The 14,165-nt window shown below is 41.5% G+C and overlaps 1 protein-coding gene and 1 long non-coding RNA gene across 6 annotated transcripts in view; one reads left to right on the top strand and one right to left on the bottom strand.

Annotated features, from left to right (window-relative positions):
- Positions 1 to 2,910: 2,910 nt before the first annotated feature.
- Positions 2,911 to 5,236, bottom strand: LOC122458085. The gene is made up of 2 exons (XR_006277926.1): positions 5,096 to 5,236; positions 2,911 to 4,991 (listed from the first exon to the last, which is right to left on the bottom strand). It is a non-coding gene; the product is annotated as an uncharacterized LOC122458085 (long non-coding RNA).
- ZEB2 (zinc finger E-box binding homeobox 2) overlaps positions 5,029 to 14,165 on the top strand; it is a 136,409-nt gene continuing 127,272 nt past the window's right edge. The window contains exons 1-2 of one of the 5 annotated variants that reach the window (XM_038421024.2): positions 5,029 to 5,257; positions 7,591 to 7,728. In XM_038421024.2, coding sequence (XP_038276952.1) covers positions 7,656 to 7,728 — 73 coding nt within the window. In that variant the 5' untranslated portion in view covers positions 5,029 to 5,257; positions 7,591 to 7,655. Of the gene's footprint in view, positions 5,258 to 7,108; positions 7,468 to 7,590; positions 7,729 to 14,165 lie in introns of those variants that run through there. The other 4 variants (XM_038421025.2, XM_043505093.1, XM_043505094.1 and 1 more) reach the window with 4 other exon arrangements.

Below are 14,165 nucleotides of genomic sequence, written 5' to 3'. Positions count from 1 at the left end.
AAAACGTGTGAGATGGCCCTGGTCTTGACAGATTGCAGAGGGAAGCCTCGGGGACAGCTAACAAGTTTTACCGGTGCTAAACCCTGTCCGTGATAGCGGTTTAACTGTGGTAGTTAAAGGCAGGTTCTCTAAACACATTTTTCAACACAGCCTATTTTCCCCAGCCTAGCCGTAGACTTGGATACATATCTATGGATTTAGGCATTTAACTTCAGGCACTTTCGTGTGCAAATTAGCCTTCTCATCCCCCCCACCCCATCCCCCGCCCTTATTTTTCAAACTGTAATACAAAATTTGCACAACAAGCCAAGAGAGAGGGACCCATGTGCAGCAAATGCAGAGATCCCACCTCTGCTACTTGGGATGAAAACTAACTTCATGAGATGAAAAGGAAAATCACTGCTAGTAGCACAAATGAAATCCAGCCGCTCCAGGGCTCTCTCTCCCCCCAAATCCACCCTCTCTGGGTTGGGTGGTGGCGTGCAACACAACAGAGTCATTCTCCACATTACTTGCCCTTTGGTTGCTGCAGAACAAGAGAGAGATTTCCCTGCCATCCTGTCGCACTACTTTCACATTGAGACATTATTGACCGTAGATTTCAGAGTAAGGCCAAGGTCCTCCATGGCCTAGCTAACCCACTTGATACTTAACCACATTAAAACGAACCACACTACTGGAGACCCAGCCTCCTTCCCCCCCACACACACACCCTGTTTAAGAGTTTGTCAAACCCTCCCATTTCCCTGTGTCCCTTTACACTGCTGTAGACTGTCGGCTCCTGTGGGCTATCTCCCCTCGCAGCCCCTTTCTCATGATAATGAGCCTCTAGCAACACCTCAGCTGAGGCTTGCGCCACCAGCACACAAGCGGCCAATAGCCCCCTTTTTAGCAGCCAGCCCCCCACAAACCGGAAACGGGGGGACGAGCTCACGTGGTTTTAAAGCAGGCGCTGGGCGAAAAGGAGCTGGTGCAGGGATGGAAGGGGAGGAGGGGGGTAAAGCAGGGTCTTTAGCTCACATGGCCCCTCATGTGTGATGGATGCAATTGACAAAGGGAAAATCATTGAAGGGAAGGCAGCAGCCCCGCCAGCGCTGGTTGCATTTGTGGCATCAGTCAGGCACAGTTTGTATCAATACAGGACAGGATCGTTTTATGTGCCCCGAAGTTTCCTCTCTTTCACTTTTCACACAGGAAAAGTTGGGGGAGGAGGGAGCTCCACCCAGTGAGCTGGCCTTAAAATTGGGTCTGATCCACCCCACCGGGTGCCCTGTGCAAAAATCTGAGCTGTGCTGTGCACAAATGGATTTGGGTTTGTTTTTTAACTGGTAGGGAAGACATCATAATTGCAAAGTTTAAAATAAAGACAGAGATTCTTCATCTGAGGCTGTGTCGAGGGGGCTGATTAATTGCAATCTGCTTTCTACATTTATGAAAGAATGTGAGAGATGCATTGCCAGCACCACCCCCAATAAAGGCAATATCAATAGCCACTGTCATTATTTCCATATCTTAAAGAAGCTGCACGCCCAATATTAGTTCAGTCCGGGGCAGGAAATCGTCGCCAGGATTAAGGCTAAATTCCTTCTCAAAAGGATTTAACTGATTGTTACATGTTTATGTCTTGTGGCCAAAATAAAAAAAATAGCAGCCCCTATATGATAAGTTTAAAAGAATGTCTAATAAAGACTTGAATGTTATGCCAATCCTGAGAAGATCAGAGCATTTTATCTCTGTGATCCTTATGTGCTGGGGGGTGCTTTAAGAGTTACAGAAACTGTCAGATAGAGCGGTGGAGGAGAGTCTACAAAATTATGACCAGAGATTATTCGACAATACAAAAGTGTTCCCTAAAGCCCATGAATGTAGCCACACGGTCTGTTTTGCCTCTGTGAGTTTGTGTGTGTGAGTGTGTGGAGATCGATATAATATGATACAACATCGACCGTGTGTGTGTGTGTGTGTGTGTGTGTGTGTGTGTGTGTGTGTAGATAGATATAATATGAAAAAACATCGATCGCAGCATTATTGCAGGTTAAAGTAGAGCTTCTTTTAATCCATCCACCCACCCTCTCATTTTATAATCTGGAATTTTAGGAATATTATGTAAGGCGTTTGTAATGGGATTAATTTATTTTAAGAACTTGTTTCCATATAGGACGTAAGTGACTGGAAATTGGACGACTCAGTAATTTGCATTCACTTTTTTTTAACATATGCATCTAAATTCAGTTTTACTCTTTAAGGAATTAGCAGAGTGCCCTTGATTTATAGTCAGTGTCTTGTGGATCTGAGAGGATCTGATTCAAATTAATAATACTTTGAATCTGATTTCAGGATATTTGCACTATGCCACATATTTCATTAAGATATTATCACTCTCGTCTGTATCGTGTATCTCTGTTTCTATCTATCTATAGTTATATCTAGAGATAGATAGATCATACATCCTCCAGCAAAATATTTTTGACATGTAATCAATAGTTATGCCAAAAGTTTTAGCACAACTAACCCAGTTCATCCCAGGAAAGGACAATAGAGCCTTTGCTCTCGCAGGCATAATTGCAGAGCTCATTGTTATCAGTTCATCATGTATTAATTTAAAACAATTCAATTTTAAAATATAACTGGCAGCTCTTAAGAAACCTGCTCTTTAATATTTATATGAGAGCCTCGCATAAGATATACACAGACAACTGTTTCATTAGCTATTTCATTAGGTCGTTTATACTAGTGTTACCAACATTTTAAAGACTTTGCTCTTAATTTCGCTTATATACCCGACCTGGTAGAGACTTGACTTGGTGGTTTGAATTGGTACCTGGTCGGTAGGCTAGTAATGCCCATTTCTGGAAAGTTGTCAGATCTTTACTCGGTGAATGACAACAGAGAAACAGCAGAAAAGCAAACTCAGTGAGCTGAGGATTTTATTTGGAACTGTTAAAAAAAGATTTTGTGGTTGTTGCTCTAAAATCTGCCTACACTAAAGACATCCCTGGTTTCTAATAACAGTCAGTTTATACTCATTAGGTGCACTGACAATTACAGTCCCCAGATGTGTCCAAATCTTATACTGTAACCAACTGTTCAATCTTCCCTATTTCCCCAAAAATTGTATGATCGGGCGATTGCCAGTGCAGTGCATTCAGATTTGATTTTAAAATCGGAGGGTAGCTTTATTAGCAGATAAAAAATATTCATCAGATCTCTGAGGAAGCGATGATTTGCAAATGCACGTTTGATTTTTCTTTCTTTGCAATGTTTAATCATCAGAAAGGTGTGCTCTGATCAGGAGCATTTTTGAATGCAATTGCTAGTGACTATTGCTAGCATTACAATTCTTGCTTTAGGCACACATTCAATGCACAGTTCAAGAGCAGTTTATCTTAGCTTAATGTAAGTAAAAGTATAGTGTCGGATCAGTGTACCATTTGTTTCAGTTTACTTGGGGGGGGGGGGTGCAGTAATAGATTTAACTCTGTCAAAGCAAGGAAATTCATACGGAGCCCGCTAATACAGCCCCTTGGGCAGCTTCACTTTACCTTCACAAAGATCATACAAACATGTAGGATTTGAAGTTCATCTTTACATTGAGATTATGTAAAGCCCTTCCAGAGAAGGAGCCGTATGTGAGTTCTGTGAGGAGCTGGGCATGAACTGATCAAGTCTCAGAGATTTTTTTCCCCTTTTCAGATAAACGCCTTTGCTGACCAAATTTGGCTGTCTTTAGTTACTTCTATATTAGTTTCCAATTATGTGCAGTGTAAACCAGCTTTTTGGTAAACAAAACAGCAGAGCATTGGTTAAGAACACTTAAACTTAAAAAAAAAAATCCCCCTGGGAAGTGGGCTCTGAATTGGTTAATAATGTGCAGTACTTGCTAAATTGCTGACTTCCAGATGTGGAAAATATCTTTCTTGTTTAGGACCTACGTACCCTGATTGGATTACGACAGAAGCGTCACATTGGAAGGCTTTTGAGTGATGATTTAATTAACCATACAGTAGAAAGCTGTATTTGCCAGGAAACCCCTTCCAGATTTGCATAACCAATCCCTTCAGTGCAAAGGTGGAGTCTGGTTTTAATATTATTATTATTTTATTTTATTATTATTATTTTCCTATTTTAAAAACTGGTAAACTTGTTATCCCCACAAGTTCAGTACCACTCATACAGTCACTCTAGCTAGCTAGCTCCTCCCCTCCCCAAAAAAGGGAAGAGAGACAGAAAAAGAGCCATTTCACCCCATGATCCATATCTGAGAACAAAACAGAAAGAATGTCAAATCTCACTTTTTTCTACAGATATAACAGACAATTCAAATTAGAAGGTTGAGCGTCGAAACAACAACAAACAACAACAACAAAATGATCAGAAGTCAACTAGGTGCCTTTTTTTCCAGTTCAGATACAATGTTTAGTTTCTGCCCATAATTTTGAGCTATGGTTTGCTCATGTGAAAGAAAGGGTGGAGGGGGGACAGAGAAGGAGAAAGAGACTTTCCTGCTAGAAACCATGCTGAAAAAGCTACCCAAGTGAATGTGCCTGCAGAATCTGGCCATTAGAGCTATCTCTATAAAAAGAAGTAGGGATCTTGATTGAAAGACACTGGATCGCTCCCTTTAACTTTCAGCTCCTTTGAGTTATCCAGCTCTGTGAATGGTGTTCACCGTTTTCCGCCTTGTATCCAGTAGGATTTAGTGAAGAGGATAATGATGCCAAAGACTTGATGGTTGCGGGGGGGGGGGGGAGGAGGGAGGAAAGGGAGCGAGGGTCGGAGAGAGGAGGAGGGAGACAGAGCGGGAGGGAGGTGGAATTTCATTTCTTCCACTAAAGCGTTTGCGGAGACTTCAAGGTATAATCTATCCCAGATCCTTTCCCAGAGAGAAACTTGGCGATCACGTTTCCACATGATGCTCACGTTTGGTGCTCTTCAATTATCCCTCCCCACAAAGATAGGTGGCGTGTGTTTCAGGGTCTCTCCTCTCTCTCCTACAGAAAAGAAAAAGAAAAAAATGTCATTAGAAGAGGCGTAACACGTCAGTCCGTCCCCAGGTTTGTGTTTCCTGGAGTGGCAGAAAGAGATCAGTCCTAACCTGCCCAGCAGGAATAACGGTCCTTCCGACAACTCTTTGCAAGGCTTTTTACAAATTCTCCAGGAGCTGCATCTCCCTTCACCTTTTCTTCTCCACTTCGCGGCTTCTTCATGCTTTTTCTTCTCACCATTTCTGGCCAAAACTACAAACAACACTTCGCAGGTAGGTTCTGAATTTAAACAGTTCTTTCTTTCTTGTCTTCCCCCCCCCCTTTCCCCTGCACCGTCTCATTTCCCTCCCCCCCCCTTTTTTCTTTTCTTTTTTTATTTCGAGTGTGGTGGATTATTCAGCTTGTTTATAGTTGGGGGGGTCTCATTTTGAACTGAAATGTAAAGTCACTTGGCACCAGTTTCAGGAGGGGTTGGTTCTTTTATGGCGAACCGTTCTCTGCTGTTATCCCCCCCACACACACCCCCAGTACCTGTCCAGACAGGTAGTAAAGGTGTCTTTTGCAAATATGACAGTAAAAGTTTTAGTGCACGGCAAAGAATTCATTCTTTCAAACAACCTCACTGCTCTTTTATTTTAAGATTCACATAGGATCATCTTAAAGTTTGCATGTACCTGTTAGTGATTTGCACGCACGGTGCATGCACAGGGAGCATGGCTGGACAATATTTTAGCTCCAGCCTGCTTTAGAAGTCCCAGCAAAGATGTCTTTCCCCAGACAGAAAGTTTGCTGTTTTGTCTGCCTAGTCGGTTTCATTTCTGTATTTTCTTTTGTGAGGCTGGGTGAAGTAACACCTCAGGTTCTGGGATCCCAAAGAAAGAAGTGAAAGTAGTGACTGGAACTTAAAAGTCGTTTACAAAAAATAGTCAATCCAGCTAGGAAGAAACCCGTTCTCAAGAACCCAAGATTGAAAATTATTGGCAACTTTTCTTGTTCATGCTAAGGAGCAGAGCAGATATTGAAATACATTTAAAACAATTCGCCATTGGTCGTTTTGCATTATTACTCCAATTGTCGAAGAAAACTCACAGGTCCGGGCTCATATGAATTTGTTTATCTCCTACCTACTTTCATATATCCTGTGCTTGATCTGTAATGATGATGTAGAGATTACAAAATGCAGAGCAAGAAATAACTAGCAAATATAAAGTTTTTGTACCTATTCTCTCAATCTCTCCCTCTCCCACACACATGCATGCATCCATGTCCATAAAACTACCAGTTTACTTTCTCAACATGTATTCATTTGCTGTAGTCTGTGAGTAAACATACTGACCTTGTACAGACAATCTGCATATTCTCATACACCTACCTGCACATAGATTTTTAACATCAAAAGCCTGTTTTATCATCAAAAGCCTAAGAAAGGCGAGTTCAGAGCCAATAAGACACAAGAGCAGCTGTGACTGTAACTGAGCCATCCTGATGTAAATCTTTACTAAAGTTAAAATGGAAAAAATCAAAACTAAATCCACTTTGTTACAACATGTGTGGAGACAGGTCATCAATTTCTCGGTTTTGTGTAAAGCTTTATAGCATAGGAGTAGACAATAGATGCTGAGGCTAGGGTGGATTTTGTTCAGAAGAGCAAGGGTTAATTGCTCTTGTTTTACAGTTTGCATCTGTTACATCTTTTATAGCCCCCTGTTTAAACTAATCCTCAAGTCAAAGCATCTTTAAAGCTACAGCATCTTCTTCAAGATAGACTCAGTTTCAGGAGCTTTATATCAAGCAAACCAAGTGCTTCCCCACTCCAGTTTTGACAGATTCAGTCACAAATAAAGCCTGCATGTGTAGACAGATATACGTACGAAAGTTTACACGTCGAAAAGGATATGATCATTTAGAAAGCCTGAAAACACTGACAGCAGTAGTTTTGATTTCTGTTTCTTTTCTCGGGCGGGGGGGGCGGAAGACAGTCTGAAGCTTTGTTTAATGGGCAGGGGGAAACCCTACAATGAATATTGTCAGACTGACTAAAAAGATGACAGAGGTTTATAATACACTTCTCATTGTTGGGGGGGGGGGGGGAAGTGAGGTCTCAATCCTGCGCCTTACCCCACAGGGGAAGGGGGGGGGGGAGAAAGAGAGCTATGTTTCTCTGTTGCTCTCCGCTTGCCGAAGTGCGCTAACAAAAATACAAATAAAGATAAAGATAACATATCATGGGAGAACCAGTTGCAATGTCAGTCTAAAGTACTTTTAGGAGGAAATGGTCCGCCTAGCATTGAGTCAAACAGCCTACTGTACGAGCCTGTGCATTCCCTCATACGGTCATGAGTTATGACTCATTTTGAAGATGTAATTCTTGTCTCTCTGATCTCCTTTGCTGTGCAATACAAAAAAAAAAAAAAATTAAAAACCTGGCCGGCTGGGAAGGAAGGGGATCAATTTAATCTTTGCTCCGACCTCCCCCAGCACGGCAAGTCTTTGTGTGCGTGTGGATGGGTTCCTTTTTGGGGAATATTTGGGTTCCCTTTGGCGCCCTGCATTTAAATGGGATATACCAATGCCCACATTGTTGCTGTGTTTGGTTGTTACATAGAGTCTGCGTGCTGCTGAATCAGGGAGTCGAGTCCATGCGAACTGCCATCTGATCCACTCTTATCAATGAAGCAGCAGATCATGGCGGATGGCCCCAGGTGTAAGAGGCGAAAACAAGCCAATCCAAGAAGGAAAAACGGTAAGAAAACCCTGAATCAAACTTTTCCTTTCGACTCCACCAGAGAGATAGAGGGAGAGAGGAGAAAAAAGCCACCCAGCAGCAACCGCAGCAGCCCGGGGTTTGCTGGCGATCGCTTTCTATGTGGCGGAGGAGAGATCCGCCTGTTGTATATTTCTGGAGGGGAGAGAGAGTTCAAGGGAGTCCCAGGGAAAGTGAGCGTCAAAGAAGCCGGAGGATCCCAGCCCTTTTCCCCGGGCGCAGTCCCCGTCTAACCGAGCGCTCCTTATTCTCCCCCCCCCCCGACCCCCCCCAGACGCCTTTGGAGAAGTCCGGTCAAGTGGGCAGAGTCCTAGATCTTGGGCTTCTGTAGTTTGAGTTCTGCAGAATCACTGGGCGGTTTGGAAAGAAAAGCCAGAGACTGAGCGAGAGCCCCATGCAGACTGTGTGGCTTAGAAAGGCTGAAAGTTTCTTGCCTGGGTCCCTGCTCTATCTAACGGTCCTGGGCTCTGTGTCTCTTGCGCCTGGCTTCTCACAGCCCCCCAGGACCCGCTGGATTCTCTCTCTCTCTGTCTCCTGCTTTTTTCCCCTTTGACCGCTGCCTGCAGTCTCAGAATTACCTCCCAGACATGCAAGTCTCACACAGACCAAAGCCACTTTCCGGCCAGTTTTCATGTTGGCAGAACCACTTAAGCCATGGACTCTAGTGTCAGGGGAAGAGAGAGACGAGAGGGGGCGGAGAGGTATTTCCAATAGTTCCATTAAGGGGGTGGGGGTGGGTGGGGGGGGGAAGAACCACGGAAAAACCATATTCCCTGGGAAAAAGGCACCGTGAGAATCCTAAGACACATTGGCAGGGAGTTATTTACTTTTTTAAAAATTGTGATAGCCTCGAAAATGAAACTTCCTTCTCCTCAATCATTAAGAAAAAAGAATGAGTTTGCTGCCCCATTGCCCATAGTTACCCTCTCCCCTGGTCTCTGCAGACGACTGAGAGGTTGGGTTCAGTGGGACGGGGTGTTCTGGTCTGATCTCACATTTGGCAGCTCTTCTCTGGTGTGGGTCTCTGTCCCTCCCTAGTTTCTTCTTTCTTGTTGGTTTGGAAGTCTGCCCCCCTCCCCCAGCCACCCTGGAGCCTCTGAATGGACATCTCAGCCCCACTTTCAACAACTTTCCTCTAGAGATCAGGAGGAATGAAGATATTTGTGTGAACCTGAACCCATTTGCTTATAGCTGAGCTACTTCATTTAAGTGGAGAGGAGGAGTGGGGGTGGAAGGAGAAAAACACAAAGACAAGAGAATGTTGATTAGAAACAAATGATCCTTTCTCTCGCCCCCCCGCCCCTTCCCTCTCTCTAGGTTGCGCGAGTGTGTGTGTGTGTGTGTGTGTGTGTGTGTCTTTTTCTTGTTGTGGTGGAGGTGTCGAGCCATATGGGGGAGTGATAGAGGAATTTTAGTCAGAAACTGTTCTTTATGTTACCCTTTGTGTTGTCTTTGATCTATTTGCTTGGCTTAGTATTACAAAAAAACCCAACTAAAATAATATATTCCGAGCAGCTTCCCAATGATCCGTTCCTTGTTATCTTTTTTTTTAAAGTCTCTCTCCCCCCCTTCCCCCCTCCACACACCCCGCCTTTACTCCTGTGTCTGTCATTATTTAAGGTGGTCCTCACATAGGAGACCTCCCCTTCCCCTCATCTCTGGGTAATTTAGTAGACATTAAAATTACACGTAATGTTTCCCTCTCCTCTCTTGTGTTTCCTCTGTTCTTTTTATTAAATGTTGGTTATTGATTTTCTAAAATCAATGTCTGTTGTGGGGGTTTTTTTCCCCTTACAAGTATCTAAAGCACGTTGCTGATCAACTGGATAACAAAAGCTTTGTGTCAAGCAGCCTTTTTTCTTATGTTAAACAGTCATTTTTGAGAGGAAAGAGAATGAGATTTAAAGCAAGGCATCCAGAAGTGCTCTTTTGCACTAAAGAATATTCTGTTTGTTGTTTTAGCCTTCTTATTTTACCCTTCTTGGTTCTCGTCATACAAGATTATTAGTTTAGCGTATTAAACCTCATCACATGTTCTGTGATGAGTGTGTGTACCGATGTGTTTCATGTTTTCGCAAAACAATTTGATCAGCAAAAATGTACAAACGATTTCCTAAAAGCTATATGATTATGTATGTGGGAGAGATAATGCATGTAATGTGTACACCCAGTTATTGCACACAAGTCTTTAGTAACACATATGGACCGGAATGGCATATATTCCGTTGCTCCATTGAAATTGTTTTTTCGTGGGGTGCAATGACTTAAGAAAGCCAGGAGAGTTGGGAGGAGAAAGTTTAATTGCGATTGTTAAGGTAACCGATCCTGCAAACTTCATTTAAAGTGTGTGCATTGGTTGCACGAAGGTCTAACTTCTCCCTTCCCTGTCTTGCTCCAACCAGTGCATTTTTATTTTATTTTATTTTATTCCTTTTTGTTTTCACCATGTTTTTTTTTCTTTGTGTTCCATAATCTGCTTCTTTCATTCATTTCTGAGTCAGAAATGTTCTGGTTTTGAGAAGAAGGTAGTCTTCTTTTCTTTTCTTTTCTTTTCTTTTTCTTTCTTTCTTTTCTTTTCTTTTCTTTTTTTTTTTTTTTTTTTTTTAATTTTCTCTCTCGACAATCACGTAGCCAATGCCTTTTCCTTTGGGGATTGCCCAGGATTTATCTGAACTGAGTGGATTTTTCTTCTCTTCTGGATTCATGGAAAAGATGTCACTTCTGAGCTTGTGTTTTTGCTGATAACACTAACTATGATAATGCTTATCGAAATCATATAGAAATTCCTTGGAAAGGCAATAGCATTACATGTTTTAAAAGCTGCAAAAATAGATGGGCATCAAGGAAACTAGAGTGGTATAAATGTAACCAAATAGAAATGATAGAGGGGATCAAAATAAAAGAAGCCAAGTAGTGCCTAAATGTGTTATATGCTCTGTGTGGAAGTGGGTGTAAGGATGGTCAGGACTCAGGATTAGAAAACGATGCTGGATAAAATTCCTACAAAGCTAAATAGGGTAGAAAGAAAAAAAAGCTCAGGATTTTACAAGATAACGGGAGTGATCAGAGCTGGAGAAGAGAGTGATGCAGTAGGGCAGTGTCAGGGAACCGTGTGTGTGTGTAGGGAGTGGGAGATGTCATATTAAAATAAATGGTCATGGGGGGAACCATCCCTAGGAAAAAAAATGTTCGAGAGAAAAGTCTAAAGAGAGGGGAATAGGAGTAAGGGGGATGGAAGGTGGGGAAATCAGAGGAGCTCGCAGCCCAGGAATGTGTGTCGGTTTCAGGAAAGTTCAGTCAGATGATTTCCAGTCGCCTGACTCACTTTGTAACACTTTCACTGAAGGAGAGAAAACCCAAAGCCCCCTTCTTTTTCTCCCTACTCTGCACTTCCTCACCACGTTGAGAGTGATCGCTCTCAGACTGATAGCCAAGCTGCTGGAATCGTCGCAGCAGCGACGTTTGAAACTTACAAAGTTTGGCGTTTGCTGTTGGTGTTGCCCCTGTTTGTAGCTGGAGCGGTCTCACTGGAGATGCTGCCTCATTCTCTTTTCCTGCTGCAGGCAGAGCCTTAGAAATAAGAGGAAGGGGACTGATTTTTCATCACTCCCTCTTTCGCCTTCTCAGGGAGAGATGACTAGGTACAAAGACGCTTTCCTTAAAACAAATCTCTCTGGCATGGCATGAATTGGGACTTGAGTTGTCTCCTTTAAAAGCAAAAATATTTGGGGGGAGGAAGAGGAGAAAAGAAAAGTTGTGTCTAATTTTCTCCAAAGTTTCAGTATACATCTCTCTCTGATTTCTTTGCCATCTCGCTTCCAGTTGTAAAGAAGAGGGAGAACGTTTAGTGTTTTGAAGGCATCTGATCCGAAAGGGAATACAGACCAAACAGGCAGACACAATTATTCCCTTTAAGAACGTTAACCAAAAAGACATCCACCCACCTGAATGCATCCGATGAAGTGAACTGTAGCTCACGAAAGCTTATGCTCAAATAAATTTGTTAGTCTCTAAGGTGCCACAAGTACTCCTTTTCTTTTTGTGAATACAGACTAACACGGCTGCTACTCTGAAACCCACCTCTTTCTAGAGATGATGGGGAAGAGGGAAAATTCGAATTAACTTCACCCTTTAAAAAGAAAAAAATGTAGCTAGAATCTCTGAGTAATGAGAAGTGGCGTTTGTTTTCCCTGATGGGTGAAGTTTGGAAATAACTAGAGTCTCAGATACAAGAATGCTCCCTAGTAAATTTCAGGTGGTACAAGTTATAGCGGTCAACTGGGAACGTTCCTTTTCCTAGTTATCTTTACAAGTGTGAAAATCCGTTGCAAGTAGATTACTTTTGGAGTTGATGAACTCATTGGGAGAATATTTTACTACTTCAAAAGGTACCTGGATATAGGTTTATTTATAAAAATATTATTTACCAAATGCAAGTGACCAAGATGTAATGAATATCTAAGTATATCTCGCTATACAGATTCAGTTTTGATATGGAACAGAGGAGGCTGTTATCTGAGCTATTGATTTTATTTTGAGTTTTGGGGGAAAACGAGTGAATTTGGATATTGTTGAATGCTACTGTTGAATAGCATATGTCATTTCCAGTAATTCTTCACTTACTGTTACTGGTTTTGCCACTAGCCTCTTTAGTTATTGCACGTGATCTACAGGTAAACTTTTTTAAAAAATCGTGTCAAATAAAATGAAATAAATTAAAGAATTAATAACCATAACATCAATTTTTTTTAAAAAAGGAACAGCATTGAAAGTTAATTGTTAAATAAATATATACGGTAAACTGTCCAAGATAAATAAAATATATTGAAGATTGAGAAACAAGCTATAAAACCATACTGAGAATATTCCCTAAGAAAACTGTGTACCCTTAAAGTGGAAAGAAGGGTGTTGATTCTTTTACAGCAGCACTACTTTCATTCCAAGAAATAGGAAATTCTTTGCCTCACGACAGTTTTTGGCATCTGCATTATCGCAATGCTTTTAAGGTGCATTTTCTCCTCTGAGAAAGAGAACTCTTTGTCCTTTTTTACCAAGACCATGGCTTCCCAAGGTAGACCCTATTTTGTGCCTGTCACATAGAAGGGGAGTGCAGGTTTGTAGTGCTCACAGACAATTGATTGTCTGCCCTAATGTGTTTCATTTACATGTTTATAACGTCAATAGTGCTGGGGTGTCCACTGTACCATTCATTCCAGCATTCCCACAAGGGTGCAATTGTCTGAATAGCCAAGTCAGACACCTTTTTGATTGCTCTTTAGTTGTCTTTTTAGAGGATAGAGAAAAAGGAGAGAAATCTGGGATGCAGAAACACTAGTTGAAAATATTTCAGAATTAAATGTCACTATTAAAGCAGATGTTAACATTAGGCAAATTATATATTTTAACTAAGATTCTAAAGGTGTAAAAAATCAAAACAGAGAGGATGGTTATTGAAACACGACTAAATCTAGTTCTGTTGCTTATTTTTTAGTCTTTTTTACATGATTTGTGATTTTCATTTTGCTTTCAGCCTCTGTAAAAGCAGCCACCTCTTAACTCTTTGTATGCTTTACTGAAATTTGTGATTTCCCCCCCTATATATTTACATATCTCTGTTTATGCCAACAGTGTCAGCTAACCACTTGGAAAATCTATTGAAAGAATATTTAGGCTGTGGGAAGTAAAAACTTAAAAAAGTAAGATCCAAATATTTCTTCATCAAGCATTTTTAATGAAAAAATATTATGATGATTAGACTTTCCTTGAAGCATTTTTAACTTAAATAACTGTGTACCAACTTCCTATGTCTTTGGTTACAGTCTTCTCATGCTGTAAACTCTGAGCAGAGTGTTCCTAGGAGTTCCAAAGTCAATAAAAGATTACTTTTCAAGGTGTGCTGTTCTGTTTTTATATGCCACACTGTCTTTACCATTGAAGTTGCTTCTGAAGGAGGCGAGAAGTGATTGCATATGTCTACAATTTCATGTATGAATAAAGAAACCTCATATCTTATTGAATCAGATAAATTATATGTGTAATATAGCCACATATAGTACATATGGATGCACCTAGGAAATAAAGGTTTCCTATTTCAGACCTGGTCTCTTTCCCTCCTAAAAATGTTGATCCCAATTGCTACGGTTAACCTACTTAGGCCATGGTCCATAAGGGAAGATAAGCCTAACTCCTGTGGCATCTAATCGCCAGGGGGGACAAAACTTTTTATAATTTGTTGCAATTAAACATTCTCTCTCTCTCTCTCTCTTTTTGGGGGGGTGGGGGGGAGAAGGGATTGTTTTTAGAAAGATTTTTTTTCTCCCTAACAGGGAAGACACACACAGTAGATGCACCGTTAGCTGAACCCCTGACACGGCGGTCTTTTGAATGCCTTAGGTATGATTTCACTTTCGCTCACA

Source organism: Dermochelys coriacea, chromosome 11 (genome assembly GCF_009764565.3).
Source record: "Dermochelys coriacea isolate rDerCor1 chromosome 11, rDerCor1.pri.v4, whole genome shotgun sequence".
Taxonomy (NCBI): Eukaryota; Metazoa; Chordata; order Testudines; family Dermochelyidae; genus Dermochelys; species Dermochelys coriacea.
Note: the sequence above shows the minus strand (reverse complement) of the source record. Positions and strands in the feature narration are given on the sequence as shown.